The 16,947-nt window shown below is 48.6% G+C and overlaps 1 protein-coding gene across 2 annotated transcripts in view; it reads right to left on the bottom strand.

The window, feature by feature from the left end:
- Positions 1 to 5,513, bottom strand: part of LOC138762171 (cytoplasmic dynein 1 intermediate chain 2-like) — a 128,609-nt gene extending 123,096 nt beyond the window's left edge. The window contains exon 1 of one of the 2 annotated variants that reach the window (XM_069935721.1): positions 5,415 to 5,513. Coding sequence is in view for 1 of the 2 variants with exons in the window: in XM_069935719.1 (XP_069791820.1) it covers positions 4,878 to 4,894 (17 nt within the window). In the remaining variant the exon portion in view is untranslated. Of the gene's footprint in view, positions 1 to 4,877; positions 5,176 to 5,414 lie in introns of those variants that run through there. The other variant, XM_069935719.1, reaches the window with a different exon arrangement.
- Between the last annotated feature and the right edge of the window lie 11,434 nt (positions 5,514 to 16,947).

Below are 16,947 nucleotides of genomic sequence, written 5' to 3'. Positions count from 1 at the left end.
CCTACCTGAGATTTCTTCAAAGAACTCTAATAGGTTGGTCAGGCAGGATCTACCCTTTAAAAAACCTTGTTGACTAGGACCTATCCTGTCATGCATTTCCAGGTATTTCATAACTCCATCCTTGAGGATTAACTCTAATATCTTCGCAACCACTGACATCAGAAATAGTTTCCTTTTTTCCGTTTCCTACTTTTCTTGTACAGCGGAACCACACACTTGCGACTTTCCAATCCCCTGGAACCACGCCAGAGACCACTGATTTCTGGAAGACTGTCACCAATGGATCTACAATCTCCAAAGCCACCTCTTTCAAAACCCACGAGTGTACCTTGTCGGTCCAGGAGGTTTATCTACCTTTAATCCATTCAATTTACCTAGCACAATTTCTCTAGTAATCTTAACTGTATCCAACTCTACTCCTTGAAGCCTGTCTGTCAGGGATATTACTAATGTCTTCCACAATGAATACTGACATAAAATATTGATTTAATTTTTCTGCCATTTCTTTATAACCCATTATAATTTCTCCTGCATGGTTTTCTATGTCAACACGTGTCTCTTTTATTCTTTATATATTTAAAAAAACTAATTTTTTTAATATATTTTGTTTGCCAATCTCCTTTCATAACTCATCTTTTTTTTCCTTATAACTTTATTTATTTCTGTAAGTTTTTAAAGGAATCCCAGTCCTCTGATTTCCCACTAGTGTGAGCTTCCCTGTATGCCCTCCCCTTTGCTTTTATCTTAGCCGTCCCTTCTTGTTAGCCACATGGTACCATCTTTCCTTTGACTAATTTCCTTTTCCTTGAAATATATCTATCCTGCATGCCTTTTATTATTGCAAAAATATCTTCCAATCCTGCTCTGTTCCACCAACCAGTTTTCTTTTCCAGTCAATTTAAGCCAGTTTCTTTCTCATACCACCACAATTTCCTTTATTCCACTGAAAAATTGATACATCCGATAACATTTTTACCTTTTCAAAATTGAATTTGACCATGTTATGGTCATTGCTTCTTCTAGGTTCTAAGACCTTTATCTCCCTAACGACCTCGGGCTCATTGCACATGACCCAATCAAGAAGTGCTGATTCCCTGGTGGGCTTCTTATCAAACTGATCAAAAAATCCATTACTTTCCTGTGATCCAGTAATTTCCTGTCCTTCCCAATCCCCTGCCATGTTAAAATCTCCCAATGATCACTGGATTGTACACTTCTGGCTTTTCTTTCCTGATTCAACAATCAGCTCCTTAATCATTGAGTGCAAAGTTGTTATTGGTGAACCATTCAGCCAAGTTTTCAATCTCCATCCTGTGTGCTGACTCATCCCCTTGCTTTATACAACCCACTACCGTAGGATTGTCAGCAAATTTGTAAATGTTGTAATTGTCATATCGAGCTACACAGTCATAGCTGTTATGTGACTAGAGCAGGGGATAAGTTCTTACCAATCTTCAATGATTGTGGTCTGGAGGTGAGGAAATCAATTCCGCAAAACCTTTAAATATTTTGAATACATCTAACAAATCTCTCATCGTTCTTGATCCTTGACGGAACAAGCCCAGTTTGTCTAATCTTTCTCAGTTTTTAAAAAAAATTATTTTTCACACTATGAACCATATTGACCAAAATACACACAAACATTTCCCTCTTGAATACACAGTGTCATTTTCTCTTCTTTTCCCCCCTTCCTCCTTCCCACCCCCTCCCCACCCACTAAACGTTCAACATATACAATACATTAAACCCATTAAACAATGTCATCACACAATGAAAATAAACAAGAAAATTGTGTCATCTACTTTTACACACTGGGTCAGTTCATTTCGTCTTCTTCTCATACTGTCATTTTAGGTGGTGGAGGTCTGCGGTAGGACCTCTCTGTTGTGTTCCATGTATGGTTCCCAAATTTGTTCGAATACTGTGATGTTATTTCTTAAATTATATGTTATTTTTTTCCAATGGAATACATTTATTCATTTCTATGTACCATTGCTGTATTCTCAGGCTATCTTTCTCATAGTTTAAGAACTTTAGAATCTTGGTGGCATTCCAGTAAATCTCAGCATTTCCTAAAGTTTGATGCTCAAAACTGACAACAAATATTCAGCTGAAACTTCTTCGCTTCTCTATGATTATCAAAAGTGTACAGTTATGGATATTTCATAGAAACTGTTACTTCAGGCTCCTGAATAAACCTCACAACAGCCCTCTCATACCACCCTAATTGACCTTTTACCTTTCACAGTAACTCTAAAATTTGTAATTGCTCTTGCCCTCCTATTTTAAGTATCTATGGACATTAGATTGACCTGCTAGACTCCTCACAGAGGCATCCTTCTCAATATAACAGGTATTATATGACAAATAAACATGAAACCAGAAACCTGAATCCAAAGTTGTGTGTGAAAGCTGACAGATAAGCATACCACTCCTCCACTCATTGCCAAATACAGATGCATCCCATAAAACCATCAGGTCGCACTGCTTCTTCCCCCCACTACCAAAATGATATGCTAATTCCTAATTATCCACATCACCCTCTTTCTCTTTTTTCTTTACCCAAAGTAGCACAGTTGGCATTGCAGTTAGCACAACACCTTTACAGCTTCAGCAACTGGGTTCAAATCTGGCATTGGCTGTAAGGAGTTTGTACATTCATTCTTCTCACGTCTGCATGGGTTTCTTCCTGGTGCTCCGAAATCCTCCCACCCTTCAAGACGTACAGAGTTGTAGATCAATTGGGTGGCACAGACTCGTATGCCGGAAAGGGCCTGTTACCATGCTGTAGGTCTAAATTATTTTTAGAATTTGTTTTAAATGGTTTTTTTTTAAAAAAACCAAGCTCACTGAAGTCGGTGCATTTCGTTCACCTCTGCATTCATCCTGAGCAAGTGATGTAGAAATCATGTGGTATCTTTCATGGATAACTGGGCACATCTTGGCATAAAATGACACTTTAAATTATAAATTGTGAAGTGACTTTTAAACGTCCTTTTCTCTCCCCTAAGCCAGTTCCTCACCGAGTTTCACAACCCAAATTCATCCTGCTGATGGGGATGCCGAACTCAGAGATCACATTTGCCTCAAGCCGACCCAAGCAATGTCTTTGACACGTTTTAATGATTTCTTCCTCCCCTGCCTCTGGAGCTCGTTTCTTGACAGACCCAGCCTGTATGTGTGTAGGTGTGGGGGGTGTGTAGGTGTGGGGGGTGTGTAGGTGTGGGGGGTGTGTAGGTGTGGGGGGTGTGTAGGTGTGGGGGGTGTGTAGGTGTGGGGGGTGTGTAGGTGTGGGGGGTGTGTAGGTGTGGGGGGTGTGTAGGTGTGGGGGGTGTGTAGGTGTGGGGGGTGTGTAGGTGTGGGGGGTGTGTAGGTGTGGGGGGTGTGTAGGTGTGGGGGGTGTGTAGGTGTGGGGGGTGTGTAGGTGTGGGGGGTGTGTAGGTGTGGGGGGTGTGTAGGTGTGGGGGGTGTGTAGGTGTGGGGGGTGTGTAGGTGTGGGGGGTGTGTAGGTGTGGGGGGTGTGTAGGTGTGGGGGGTGTGTAGGTGTGGGGGGTGTGTAGGTGTGGGGGGTGTGTAGGTGTGGGGGGTGTGTAGGTGTGGGGGGTGTGTAGGTGTGGGGGGTGTGTAGGTGTGGGGGGTGTGTAGGTGTGGGGGGTGTGTAGGTGTGGGGGGTGTGTAGGTGTGGGGGGTGTGTAGGTGTGGGGGGTGTGTAGGTGTGGGGGGTGTGTAGGTGTGGGGGGTGTGTAGGTGTGGGGGGTGTGTAGGTGTGGGGGGTGTGTAGGTGTGGGGGGTGTGTAGGTGTGGGGGGTGTGTAGGTGTGGGGGGTGTGTAGGTGTGGGGGGTGTGTAGGTGTGGGGGGTGTGTAGGTGTGGGGGGTGTGTAGGTGTGGGGGGTGTGTAGGTGTGGGGGGTGTGTAGGTGTGGGGGGTGTGTAGGTGTGGGGGGTGTGTAGGTGTGGGGGGTGTGTAGGTGTGGGGGGTGTGTAGGTGTGGGGGGTGTGTAGGTGTGGGGGGTGTGTAGGTGTGGGGGGTGTGTAGGTGTGGGGGGTGTGTAGGTGTGGGGGGTGTGTAGGTGTGGGGGGTGTGTAGGTGTGGGGGGTGTGTAGGTGTGGGGGGTGTGTAGGTGTGGGGGGTGTGTAGGTGTGGGGGGTGTGTAGGTGTGGGGGGTGTGTAGGTGTGGGGGGTGTGTAGGTGTGGGGGGTGTGTAGGTGTGGGGGGTGTGTAGGTGTGGGGGGTGTGTAGGTGTGGGGGGGTGTGTAGGTGTGGGGGGTGTGTAGGTGTGGGGGGTGTGTAGGTGTGGGGGGTGTGTAGGTGTGGGGGGTGTGTAGGTGTGGGGGGTGTGTAGGTGTGGGGGGTGTGTAGGTGTGGGGGGTGTGTAGGTGTGGGGGGTGTGTAGGTGTGGGGGGTGTGTAGGTGTGGGGGGTGTGTAGGTGTGGGGGGTGTGTAGGTGTGGGGGGGTGTGTGTAGGTGTGGGGGGGTGTGTGTAGGTGTGGGTGTGTCTGTGGGTGTGTGTGTGGGGGTGTGGGTGTGGGGGTGTGTGTAGGTGTGGGGGGTGTGTGTGTGTAGGTGTGGGTGTGTCTGTGGGTGTGTGTGTGGGGGTGTGGGGGTGTGTGTAGGTGTGGGTGGGTGTGGGGGTGTGTTTAGGTGTGGGTGTGGGGGTGTGTGTAGGTGTGGGGGGGTGTGGGGGTGTGTGTAGGTGTGGGGGGGTGTGGGGGTGTGTGTAGGTGTGGGGGGGTGTGGGTGTGGGGGTGTGTTTAGGTGTGGGTGTGGGTGTAGGTGTGGGGGTGTGTGCAGGTGTGGGTGGGTGTGCATGTGTGTGTTAAACACAAATCCCATTCTCACTTCGAGCTCCATAGCCTCTAATTCTCGACGTCCTCACCGTAAGGCGGTGACCATCCTCCTTCCAGCCACGAACCGTGCACTGCCCGAGCTGCCGCCTCTCAGTCATCGTTTGGCACCGACTGATGATCGAGTGCAGCAGCCGGACGGTGCGGGGAAAGGACAGGGTGATCATGCGAGCTCGCCGTGAAATGGAAGCAACAACCATCGCATCCAACACCTGAACGTTCGAGCCAGGTTTTCTTTTTAAAATCCGCCCAGTCGCGAACACGGAGAGATGGCGCCGTGGGCAGCGTCCCGGGAACCGACGCCCTGTTCACCACACCCCGGTCAGCTGACGGGGACGACACGGCGCGCGAACGGGGACGACACGGCGCGCGAACGGGGACGACACGGCGCGCGAACGGGGACGACACGGCGCGCGAACGGGGACGACACGGCGCGCGAACGGGGTCAACTCCCCCACCCCCGCTCGGCCTCGGCCCTGCACGGAACAGCCCAGAGTCGGGGAGAAGAAGACGATGCCGACCAGCGACCCTGCTGATCAACGGCCCTGCTGATCAACGGCCTGACCGACCTGAACACCGACGCTCTCCAGTCACCGGTCCGACTCGCACAAAATGGAAGCACTTCCGTCCAGCGGACTGATTCTGCGCAGCGTCGCGAGCCCGGCCTCGTCGGAGAAGGCGGTGCAACACAGCCGGCCAGACTCGTCTCAATAACAGTGACAGATAGGTCCAGCTCGAAGGCCGATGGGAGATAGGACTGTCATTTCTGTTGGCTTCTCTTTATTTCCCTGATGTGGATGCTGCTGTTATCTATTGTTAACGAGCGTTGAGAAGATGATGCTCCCTTAAGCTTGCTGCTTGCTATCCATCCGGGGACAGTCTTCCCGCAGTGTTCTTAGGCTGTCGATAATGGAGATGCCGCAGTCAATATCTCGGATACGACAGCTACTTTGTAGGATGTCATGAAGGAAGTTTAAAGTTGCTGGGGTACAGGTCAGCTGAGGGGCTTTTTCCTGGATGGTGATGTGTCTTGCAAAAGTGTAGGCGCTGCATTCATCCAGACCTGGTTTTCCTGACTCTTTGATGGCTTTGGGATGTCAGGAGGTGAATACGCACCTTCCCGGAGGATTTCTGTATTGAGTTTCTGGTCAGTGCTTCAGGCCAAGATCTTGATGGGGGATGCAATGCATGACAATGGTAAATGGCTAGATTCTCCTGTAAGGAGGCAATACTGTCCTCTTGGGGCAAGTATTTTCCAATCCTTCTCTTGCAAAGGAGAAAGTCTTTGCCTGGTTCTTTTGGGATCCAAATGTTATGTTGTTTATCAGATTGAAGCAGGTAAATTCTGAGGATGTTGAGGTCAAGACTGTGTGCACAAAAGTGTTGGCGAAGGCAGGTCCTGCAATGTCTATAGGAAATAAAGGCTTGAATTAAGAATCAGGTAGAAGCCCAAATAAAAAAAAAAATGTGGGGGTAGGGGAAGGGGTGGATACATGTGGGGTGGGGGGGGGGGTGGGGTAGAAGAGAAAGAAGCTGAGGTGATGGGGAGAGGGCAGAAGAAAGCTCTCTGATCAGAGAAGATACGGAAGAGTGGTGAGCTGGAGGAAAAGAGAAAGAGGGGTAGGGAAAGAGTGAGACCAGAGAAGTGGGTGAATAAAAATTGATTTTATTGCTGTCTGTAGTGAATCTGTGTTGTGGTGTCAGTCTCTCACTGTGCTTAGTCTGCTTTACTGACATTGGACGTAAATGTCTACCACTAAAGACACTCCCCTTGGGTATAATTGTGTATGCTCCCATTGTCATTCATTATCGTACCACTAGTTTCTGCTAATAAAAGCCACGATTCCTGGTTAACTACCCAGCCTTTGTCTTCTCCATTGGGTATAATTGTGTATGCACCCATTGTCATTCATTATCGTACCACTAGTTTCTGCTAATAAAAGCCACGATTCCTGGTTAACTACCCAGCCTTTGTCTTCTCCATTAACTGGCACTTCACTGTCTGGTTGGAGTCTGCTGAGATGGAATACAACAGGGGTGGCCAAACTTGCTTAACATAACTTTTCACTTTTGGCTTGGCTTCGCGGATGAAGATTTATGGAGGGGGTAAAATGTCCACGTCAGCTGCAGGCTCGTTTGTGGCTGACAAGTCCAATGCGGGACAGGCAGACACGGTTGCAGCAGTTGCAGGGGAAAATTGGTTGGTTGGGGTTAGGTGTTGGGTTTTTCCTCCTTTGTCTTTTGTCAGTGAGGTGGGCTCTGCGGTCTTCTTCAAAGGAGGTTGCTGCCCGCCGAACTGTGAGGCGACAAGCTGCACGGTTTGAGGCGATATCAGCCCACTGGCAGTGGTCAATGTGGCAGGCACCAAGAGATTTCTTTAGGCAGTCCTTGTACCTCTTCTTTGGTGCACCTCTGTCACGGTGGCCAGTGGAGAGCTCGCCATTTAAACTTCAGATGTTTGAGAGCCTTAGCAATCACGCGATCGCAAGCCACACCCACAAGCACGATCGTTAGCCCCTTTCAGGTGGCCATAATACCCGAATGTAAAGCCGCCTAAAATACCCAAATGCAGCTTTTCAGGTGCCTAGCAGGGGGCAGACTGATGACAATCAGCCAACTCCCCGCAGCCTGATAGCCCCCCGGCATGGGACATCAGAGCTGGGGCAGCCAGCACGGGAGGGTGCCCACCCCTGGTACAGTTTTGTTGGGGAAAGTATTTTCCAATCCTTGTCTTGCAAATCATTAATTTACAAGATGCTAATACACTGCAGATAATGAAGAAGCACTGTTACAAAGGAAGCAATTTTGCAAAAGATTTTTTACTCATCAAGTCTACACACCAAACGTTGTTATTTTCTCTTGCCCATTTAATAGTGCCTCCCTCTCACCCTGAGTCACCATTAGGGGCAGCTTACAGAGGCCAGTCAACCCATCGGGCATCTAGCATTTGGGACATAGGAGGAAACCAGAGCACTTGAGGGAACAGCACTTCTGCAGGTAGAGCATCCAAACTGCACACATATCGCACCAGGCACAACTCGAGATTCATCGGGGATAAACAAAAATATAGAAAGGAACAGGACCTTCAACCCATGGACCGCACTGACTCTGATGCCAGACTAAACTATCACATCTGCTTGCATGAGGCCTGCAGTCCCTGTTCCATGTACCTGGCTTTTGATTGTCACTGTTTTATCAGCTTCCACCCTCTCCCCTAATGGTGTGTTGCATGTACCCACCACTCTGTAAACAAAAAGTCTCGCAAATTTCCTTTAAACTTTACCCTTCTCTGACTAACCCTCTACCCTTTAACAGTATGTCAGAACAGGGGTGGTAGGCACAGGACATCAGGGCTGGGGCGGTCGCCGCCCCTGCCCCGACATCCTGCACCGGCCGCCCTAGCCCCAGGAGCCAGCGTTTGCTCCACGGCACCTCACCCCGCTGCGGACCTTTCAGGTGGCAGAGCAGCGCCTTCAGCACTGCCACCTGAAAGGTCCGCACCCATAAGGCTCTGGAGCTGTATTTCCCAGGCAAAACCACCTGAAAGGGGGTCTATTCATTTGCATGTAAGGTATCGCCGTGAGCTGCACATTACATGTCAAAGAGCTGCATGTGGCTCGCGAGCCACGGTTTGGCCACCCCTGGAATTGTTGTTCCTCCAATTTGCAGGTGGCCTTGATTTGGCAGTACGAGGCCATAGATGTGTCAGTGTGACGGTAGTGAGTGGAATTAAAATAGTTGGCCACTGGGAAGTCTTTGCTGTTGGACCAGACAGAGCGAAAGTGCTCAACAAAACAATCTCCCAATCTGCATCAAATCTCCTGTTATTGAGGAGGATGTGTTAGGAACATTGGATGCAGTAAATGTCCCCTATAGATTCACCAGTGAAGTATTGCTTAATTTGGAAGGGGGCCCAAATAGTGGTGAGGGAGAGTTTTAGTTTAACTAGTTAATACCAATCCTTCCAATTCTATTTTGATGTTTGTGGTGATATGTTTCCTCCATTGTCAGTTGTATATATGGAGCTGGCCCACCCACAGATGACTCATACTCTATGACTCCTCCCTGAGCTACCTTTCCTTCACTGCCATTCCTATCCTGGGATCCAGGCCAGGAAGGTTTTTCTGTGTATTAAAGCCTATCTTTTCCTCAGCTTGCCTCTTTGGTTACTGATAGTGCCCTACAATGTCCAGAGTAGTCTTCTCTGGAATTTAGCTCTTTTGTCCATGAGGAAATCCAAACTGAGCATTGGTGAGCAGATTTTTGCTGAGTAAGTACCCATTGTAACACTGTCCATGGCACCTACCAGCATTTGCTTGATCATTATTATTTAATTTAATTAAGATATCTTTGGCTTGGCTTCGCGGATGAAGATTTATGGAGGGGGTAAATGTCCACGTCAGCTGCAGGCTCATTTGTGGCTGACAAGTCCGATGCGGGACAGGCAGACACAGTTGCAGCGGTTGCAGGGGAAAATTGGTTGGTTGGGGTTGGGTGTTGGGTTTTTCCTCCTTTGCCTTTTGTCAGTGAGGTGGGCTCTGCGGTCTTCTTCAAAGGAGGTTGCTGCCCGCTGAACTGTGAGGCGCCAAGATGCACGGCTTGAGGCGATATCAGCCCACTGGCGGTGGTCAATGTGGCAGGCACCAAGAGATTTCTTTAGGCAGTCCTTGTACCTTTTCTTTGGTGCACCTCTGTCACGATGGCCAGTGGAGAGCTCGCCATATAACACGATCTTGGGAAGGCGATGGTCCTCCATTCTGGAGACGTGACCCACCCAGAGCAGCTGGATCTTCAGCAGCGTGGACTCGATGCTGTCGACCTCTGCCATCTCGAGTACTTCGACGTTAGGGATGAAAGCGCTCCAATGAATGTTGAGGATGGAGCGGAGACAACGCTGGTGGAAGCGTTCTAGGAGCCGTAGGTGATGCCAGTAGAGGACCCATGATTCGGAACCGAACAGGAGTGTGGGTATGACAACGGCTCTGTATACGCTTATCTTTGTGAGGTTTTTTAGTTGGTTGTTTTTCCAGACTCTTTTGTGTAGTCTTCCAAAGGCGCTATTTGCCTTGGCGAGTCTGTTGTCTATCTCGTTGTCGATCCTTGCATCTGATGAAATGGTGCAGCCGAGATAGGTAAACTGGTTGACCGTTTTGAGTTTTGTGTGCCCGATGGAGATGTGGGGGGGGGGGGGGCTGGTAGTCATGGTGGGGAGCTGGCTGATGGAGGACCTCAGTTTTCTTCAGGCTGACTTCCAGGCCAAACATTTTGGCCCTTCTGGCCCTCGAGCCCATTATGCCCAAATGCCCCAATTAACCTACAACCTTAGTGCGTTTTGAAGGATGAGAGGAAACCCACGCAGTCGCAGGAAGAATGTACAAACTCCTTACAGATGGTACTGGATTCAAACCCCAGTCACTGGTACTGTAATATCATTGAGCTAACTGTGCTGCAATTGAGATGAGTAGTGATAATGTCACTTTTGTTTTAGTTGGTCCTGATAGTGTGAAAGGCAGGAAGCTGAACATTGCATAGATATAAAAAGTGCTGGGATTGCTGAGTATTCTAAGAATCACCTGGTTTCAAAATGGCCCAGTGTTACCCTTTGTCCCAGGAAAGGCACTTTGCATGGATACAGTTCCTTGAAGAAAGTAACTGCTTGTAAATGTGTCCCTATATGTCCTTGGAAGGAAAGAAATAATGAGATGAAACACCCCTGCTGAGCTACTGCACAAAAAATAGAATCAGACAATGAACAGGATGATGAGGACATAAATAAAGGCCATCAACTTAAGCTAAGAAGTAACTAATCACAGCAACAATTTGCAGGAGTTCAGCCAGAATGCAAATGTGTTGTGGAAAATGGGGCACTGAACTTACTGGCTTCTTTCTCTGCATGTGGGAAGTAAACTGGTGTGTCCTCTGAAGGATTGTGTTTTGAAAACACAGTGAGGAAATTGAATAGTCGTTCATACTAGGTTGCACAGTCCTGTTAAGGTGGAAGCACTAAGATGTCTCTGGTTTGCAGCCAATGGCAGACCAGAGTTATTGATTGGAATGAGACTGCAATAAACACAAGCAGCTTTCACCTAAAGTACAGATGTGGTGAAGGAGTTGTGAATAGAGATACAGTAGCAACATTGCAGGAGTTTAACAGGCTGAAAAGGGACATGAAACTTGGTACTGTGGTGCGATCAATGACCACTCGCAGGCACAAAGCAAGACTCAAAGGCTTTATTGATCAGAAAACCCAGTCATGCCTCTAGATGCTGCTGGCTCATGTCCAAGGCAGGTATGAAGGAGGAGATGAGGGCTCTCAGCCTTTATTTGGGGATCTTATGGGGAGGGGCTACAGGTACAGAAGGAGGGCCAGCCTGCCCAGCCCAGTGAGGACATGCCCACAGTACCATGTTCCACCACATTCACCCCTCCTTTTTTTGAATGAAATCCAGCGGGGTGATGCGGGGCAATGTCCATCGGCACAAGTCTTGTAATTCATAGAGTTCAAAGATTCAGCCGCTCCGACAGTTTTATTCAGCGCTGAGATTTCTGAAGTACTGCTGGCTGTATCGTTGGTTCCTGTGGAATGGTGGCTTGTTCACTCAGCTGGGTGTTGGAGGGCTGAACAATGTCTGTGTCTACTGGGTGTGTAGAGGGTGGGGAATTTGTTTGTACAGTGGGGGGGGGGGGACATTGCAGTGGGGGGTCCATGTTGGAGATGGGATCTCTACTTTGTCTTTCATGGTGATCCCTGGGGATGACTGGTCACTGCCTGGGGATATCGAGTGCATCTCCTGTGCCAGGGCCCCTGCTTGTACCAGATCCCAGATGGACCTGGTATTGTTTCATCCATTCGGGTACCTTACCAGTGCATACTGGGGATTGGCATCCAGGAGTGCAGTGGGTCCGCCTTGTGAGTTTTAACATGCTTCCGGAGAAGCACTGGCAGTATGGTTCCCGACGCTGACCTCGTATGGAAGGAGAACTATTTTACGTGGGGCGTTTTGTTAGTTGCTGTGTAAAGTAGGGATCTGGTGGGATGCAGCTCTTCTGGAAGGACCTCTTGCCACTGGGATACGGGCATCCCTTTTGACTTGAGGGCCAAAAGGACTGCCTTCCAGATCGTACCATTCTCCCTCCCCACCTACCCGTTCCCATGGGGATTGAGGCTGGTGGTTCTGCTCATAGTTATGTCCCTGGAAGAAAGGAAGTATTGCCGCATCTCCTCACTCTTGAAGGTGCATCACCGGTTGGTATGAACATAACTAGGGTACCCGAACAGAGTGAATACTGTGCGGAGTGCTTTAATGATCATGGATGTGGTCTTGTCGGGGCATGAGATGGCGAATGGAAAACGTGAGTACTCGTCCACGATGCTCAGGAAGTGGATGTTCCAATTCATGGACGGGAGGGGCCCTTGAAGTCCATGCTGAGATGTTCAAAGGGGTGAGTGGCCTTGATGTTGGGCTCTCTCTGGTCTGTAAAATTGCAGCTTGCATTCTGCAATTGCGAGTCAGCTCCCTGACTTCCTCCACTGAATAGGGGAGGTTACGGGCCCTTACAAAATGGTAGAGCTGGTCATTGGCCTCAAACGCCGTGTACGGCCAGTCAATTGGGCGAATCGGGATGAGCTCTATGGTAGAGAAGACCCTATACTTGGCAATCTCATTCACCATATAAGCTATGCGGGGCAAAGGGTAGGTGTCCAGTAAGGTGAACCGGTTGATGGTCTGACTGTAGTCTATTACCATCCGGTGTTTCTCCCCACTCTTCACCACCACTTCTTGCACCCTCCAGGGAATGTTACTCGGTTCTATTATGCCCTCCCCCAGCAGTCGCTCCACCTCCATCTAAATTAATTCCCTGTCCTCAGGGTTGTATCTCCTGCTCTTAGTGGCCACAGGTTTGCAGTCCAGGGTGAGATTTTGGAACAGTGGAGGTGGAGAATGCCTAATCCGCAGGTTGGGAGCCCGGCCAGCATTCAGGCATGATTGGGCCTCTTCACGGGAGGGGAGGGGCCTTTGGTTATTACTGTCGGTGGGGGCATCAAACTGCATCAGCACACCCTTAAGCATCACCAGCAGTCTGAAGTTCTTATATATGGAGCCCTTCACAGATAGGGTCATGGTGCAACTCCCATGGATTTCCTCAGAGAGGGATTTGGAGGCTAGTCCTACCTTGCACTTGGCTTGGGACATGGTCAGGGAATAACTTTTGGCTGTGCCCGGGTGTATGAAGCTCTCGATGCTTCCTGTTTTGAACAAGCAGCCAGTGGTGTGACCGTTTAATGTCCATCATCAATCGTCCCAGTTGGTGTGGTCTACTCTGGTCCAACACAATGGAAGCCAACATCAGCTCACTGTCCGAATTGCTGCTGCTATGCTGTTGGGTTGGCTGCCACCGAGATGACCACCCAGAAGATCGTGAAGATGACCATCCCCATGGATTGCACTCGGTGGAGTCTGGAAGTGAAGCCATTTGTGATGTCCCTCTGCGTTGTCGTGCCCTTGGCCCGGAAGTTTGGTTCTCAGCAACCGGAAATGATGACGGGGGTGGGTCGGCCCAAGATGGCAACATTGGTCGCGGTCCGCACGCGGCACTGCTAGAGAGGGACTTAGAATGACATATCCTGGCATAGTGTCCTTTCCTCCAGCAGTTCAAGCAGGTCGTACTATGGACCAGGCAGTACTTTTGCGGGTGTTTGCTTTGGCCCCAGTAGTTGCATCTCATGTGCTCAGCAGTGGCAGCAGCAGGTCAAGGACCCCATGTCCCAAGATGCCGCCGCCTGTTCTCCCCACCTGGTAGCCATGTGGCCCGCTGAGTAGGCCTCCGCATTCTTTTGAGCTGTCTCCATCGCTCGGGCCACCTGCACCACTTTCTGAAGGGACCAATAGCCTTTCTCCAGTAGTCGTTCCCATATTTGATGGGAGCGGAATCCAGTGACTAGCCTGTCGCGGATGAACTCCTCCTGGTACGTTGCCACAGTTATGTCCCGGCACCCAGAGACTCATCCCAGCACCTGCATGGCCCTCACAAAATCATCAGCGAACTCACCTGGACCCTGGCGTCAAGAGCCAAGCTGAAAGTGTGCGGACATCGCTTTCCTTGGGGTTCGTACTGCTGTTGGAGCAGGGCCATTGCCTCTTTGTATTCAGTCCAGTCACAAATTAATTGGTACGCTTGATGGCCCACAGTTGTGAAGAGCTGTGATTTTGTGGCGCTTCAGGTAGGCCTTCAAACAGGCTTCTGGATCCTTTGGATTGACCTCCAGCTTCTCCAGTCAGATTGCCTTGTCCATGGCACATTAAAATTTCTGATCAATAAATTGTGGTGCGATCAATGACCACTCGCAAACGCAAAGCAAGAGTCAAAGGTTTTATTGATCAGAAGACCCAGACATGCCTCAACATTCTGCTGGCTCACGTCTAAGGCAAGTATGAGGGAGGAGACGAGGGCTTTCTGCTTTTATTAGGGAATCTTATGGGGAGGGGCTACAGGTACAGAAGGCAGGCCAGCCTGCCCAGCCCAGTGAGGACGTGGCCGCAGTACTGTGTTCCACCACGTACAGAGGTAAACAGAGACTTTGCCAGGAAAAGCAGATTAACTGAGAATACAGATTTGTGAACATAGAAAATTGAAAGAAGATTCTGAAAGAAGTGGAACCAAGGATTGTGGGTAACATTAATGAAGAATATGCCTTCATTAATATGAAGCAAATATGAAAGCCATTTGCATCGTGGAGGAGGTTCAAAAAACTGATATTAACTCAGCAATGTATAAGATGGTGCAGAAACAGTGGGCCAGGCAGCATCCATGGAAGACAGTTGACGTTTTTGGCTGAAACCCTTCATCAGGACATAGACTATTACCTTCCATGGATGCTGCCTGACTCACTAAGTTGCTCCAACATTTTGTATGTTGCTCCAGTTTTCCAGAGTCTGCAGTCTTTCTTATTTACCTTTGATGTTAGCTCAGCATTTGGTTTTCTTTCTCTCATTGAGTGTTTTTATGGAGGGCCTCCGTTTCAAGGCCGGCTCCATCAGTGGAGAAAAACCTTCACTTACCTTTTTAGAGAGGAGCCCTAAAAGGCTGCTGTAGCATTGCTTTTATGTACAGCGACGCCTTGGTGCATCCTGCAGGGGGACTTGCTGTGGCGCCGCCCGTCAACATGATGGCATAAATACGAAGCAAGCAATGGCTGTTTTCGTTACACATAATCCCCCATGCAACTGGATCCGCTCTAAGGAACACAGAGGTTCCTACATATAGGTTATGTAGTAAGTCATTGATCAATCTTCTGCCTTACCAAATCTCTGTTTTTTAAAAAAAAAATCTATCTTACCCAATGCAATCGATCCCTGCCCAACAGCGTATTCCTCAGCTTGTTCCTGGGCACCTTCGCCTTCAAGGTGGAAATGTGACAGCGTCCACGCAAGTCTCAACTCCACTATAGGTCATGGGTGGATGGTGTCATCGCGATGTCATCAGCCCACCCCTAACCAGGGCTTGCAGCAGCTGGGCATTTATGAAGCAAGGTGGAGCGCTCCATTCCACCACTGAGTTTACCCCCTGGAAGGATCAGAGTTGGCATCTTGGAGCTTCTCCCAGAGCATTTATAAAGGTAGGCTCAGTGACATGAGGGTGGAGAGAATCTCCACTTTTACAGTCACACAATTTTTTACTCTATAAAAGGGCCTTCTGGAAGTGGACCATTTCCCCAGCCTAACCTGCTGGGCATGCCCCCTGCTCTGAATTTCACAACTCCTACACTCTTTTCTCTGTTCTCACTTTTAACTGTTCTCATTCACTCATTGATGACCTTACTTACAGTTGATCCCATGGTCACCCTCAACAAAGACATCTCCCCCACCTTATGCTTATTTTATCCACTTTTTCATTCTGATGTAGGGTTTGTTGAATCTTTGTTTTCCTACAAACCTGATTTGACCCATTGAATAATTCCTGCACTTTCTATTTTTGAATTTGGTGTTGCTGATGGGATGAGGGTGAAGGAAAAGAAAATACTGCCATTGAGAATCTGTCTATTTATCCAAGAAAGAGAATAATCATAATGTAAACCAAATCAATAATCCAGGAAGATTTGCAGAAATAAGGAGTGTTTGGGTAAAGTGGTGGTGGGTGGGGGCGGGGGCACGCGTGGTGACAGAAGACCAGAAATTGAAACTCCGAGCAGCTCTGAGCTCTCTCCAATTGGAGTCTTGTGGCAGCCCGCAATTGCGAAGATCAGGCCGGCACATTACGCAGCAGCAGACGCGGACAGAGATCGCTAAAGCGGCTCCCAGGACAATGAACCGGCGGGGGTAGAAGCTAGGGCAGCATCAGACACACAACCTTAAAAAGGTGTTGTTCAAGCTGTCCAGCTAACTCAGCAGAAACAGACTGGGGTAGAAGGGCATTCATATGCGTGGTTGTTATTCATATGACTGACTCAGTCAATTAGCAAAAACTGCGGTAACTTGAACAGTATAAAAGCAGCCTTTCCACCCCTAATAAAGGATTGAGCTTAATCTGGCACAATCCATGTGTGTGTGTGTGTTTCTTTGTAGCGGTCAGCTACAGTCTCTAAAATTAACTGGACAATTGCTACTTCTGGCCTTCACACTAGCAGCATGTGCAAAACTAGCTGTGCCCAACAAACCTAGCTTTTGCAGAGGTGAATGGTATCCAGACCATGAGATAAGAGTCCAGATGAATGAATGGTGGAGGGATATGCCAGATTGAAGATTGCCAAGGGAGAACATCAGCTGCGTAATTTGACACAAGACATAACTTCCTTTTTTTAAAAAAAAATCATGAACATCTCTTTTATTTTTGGTCATAAGCTTAAATTTATACTATTTTGTAGCAAACTCAATCAGTTGAATTGGTTATTCCTACCTTAACCTTTCACAATTTGTAAATTTCTAGTATGCTGCCTACCAGGTTCAAGGGCAGTTTCTTCCTTGCTGTTATCAGACAATGGCATGGACTTCTCAGTAAAATTATGCTACCTTTGCACTGTTTTTATCTGAACATTTTCCTTTGTAATTCCATAAACTGCACTTTTATTTTGAACCCCTGGATAGATTGATTTGCTTGGATAGT

Source organism: Narcine bancroftii, chromosome 4, assembly GCF_036971445.1.
Source record: "Narcine bancroftii isolate sNarBan1 chromosome 4, sNarBan1.hap1, whole genome shotgun sequence".
Taxonomy (NCBI): Eukaryota; Metazoa; Chordata; class Chondrichthyes; order Torpediniformes; family Narcinidae; genus Narcine; species Narcine bancroftii.
The sequence above is the reverse complement of the archived record's forward strand: the minus strand, read 5'-3'. Positions and strand labels throughout refer to the sequence as shown.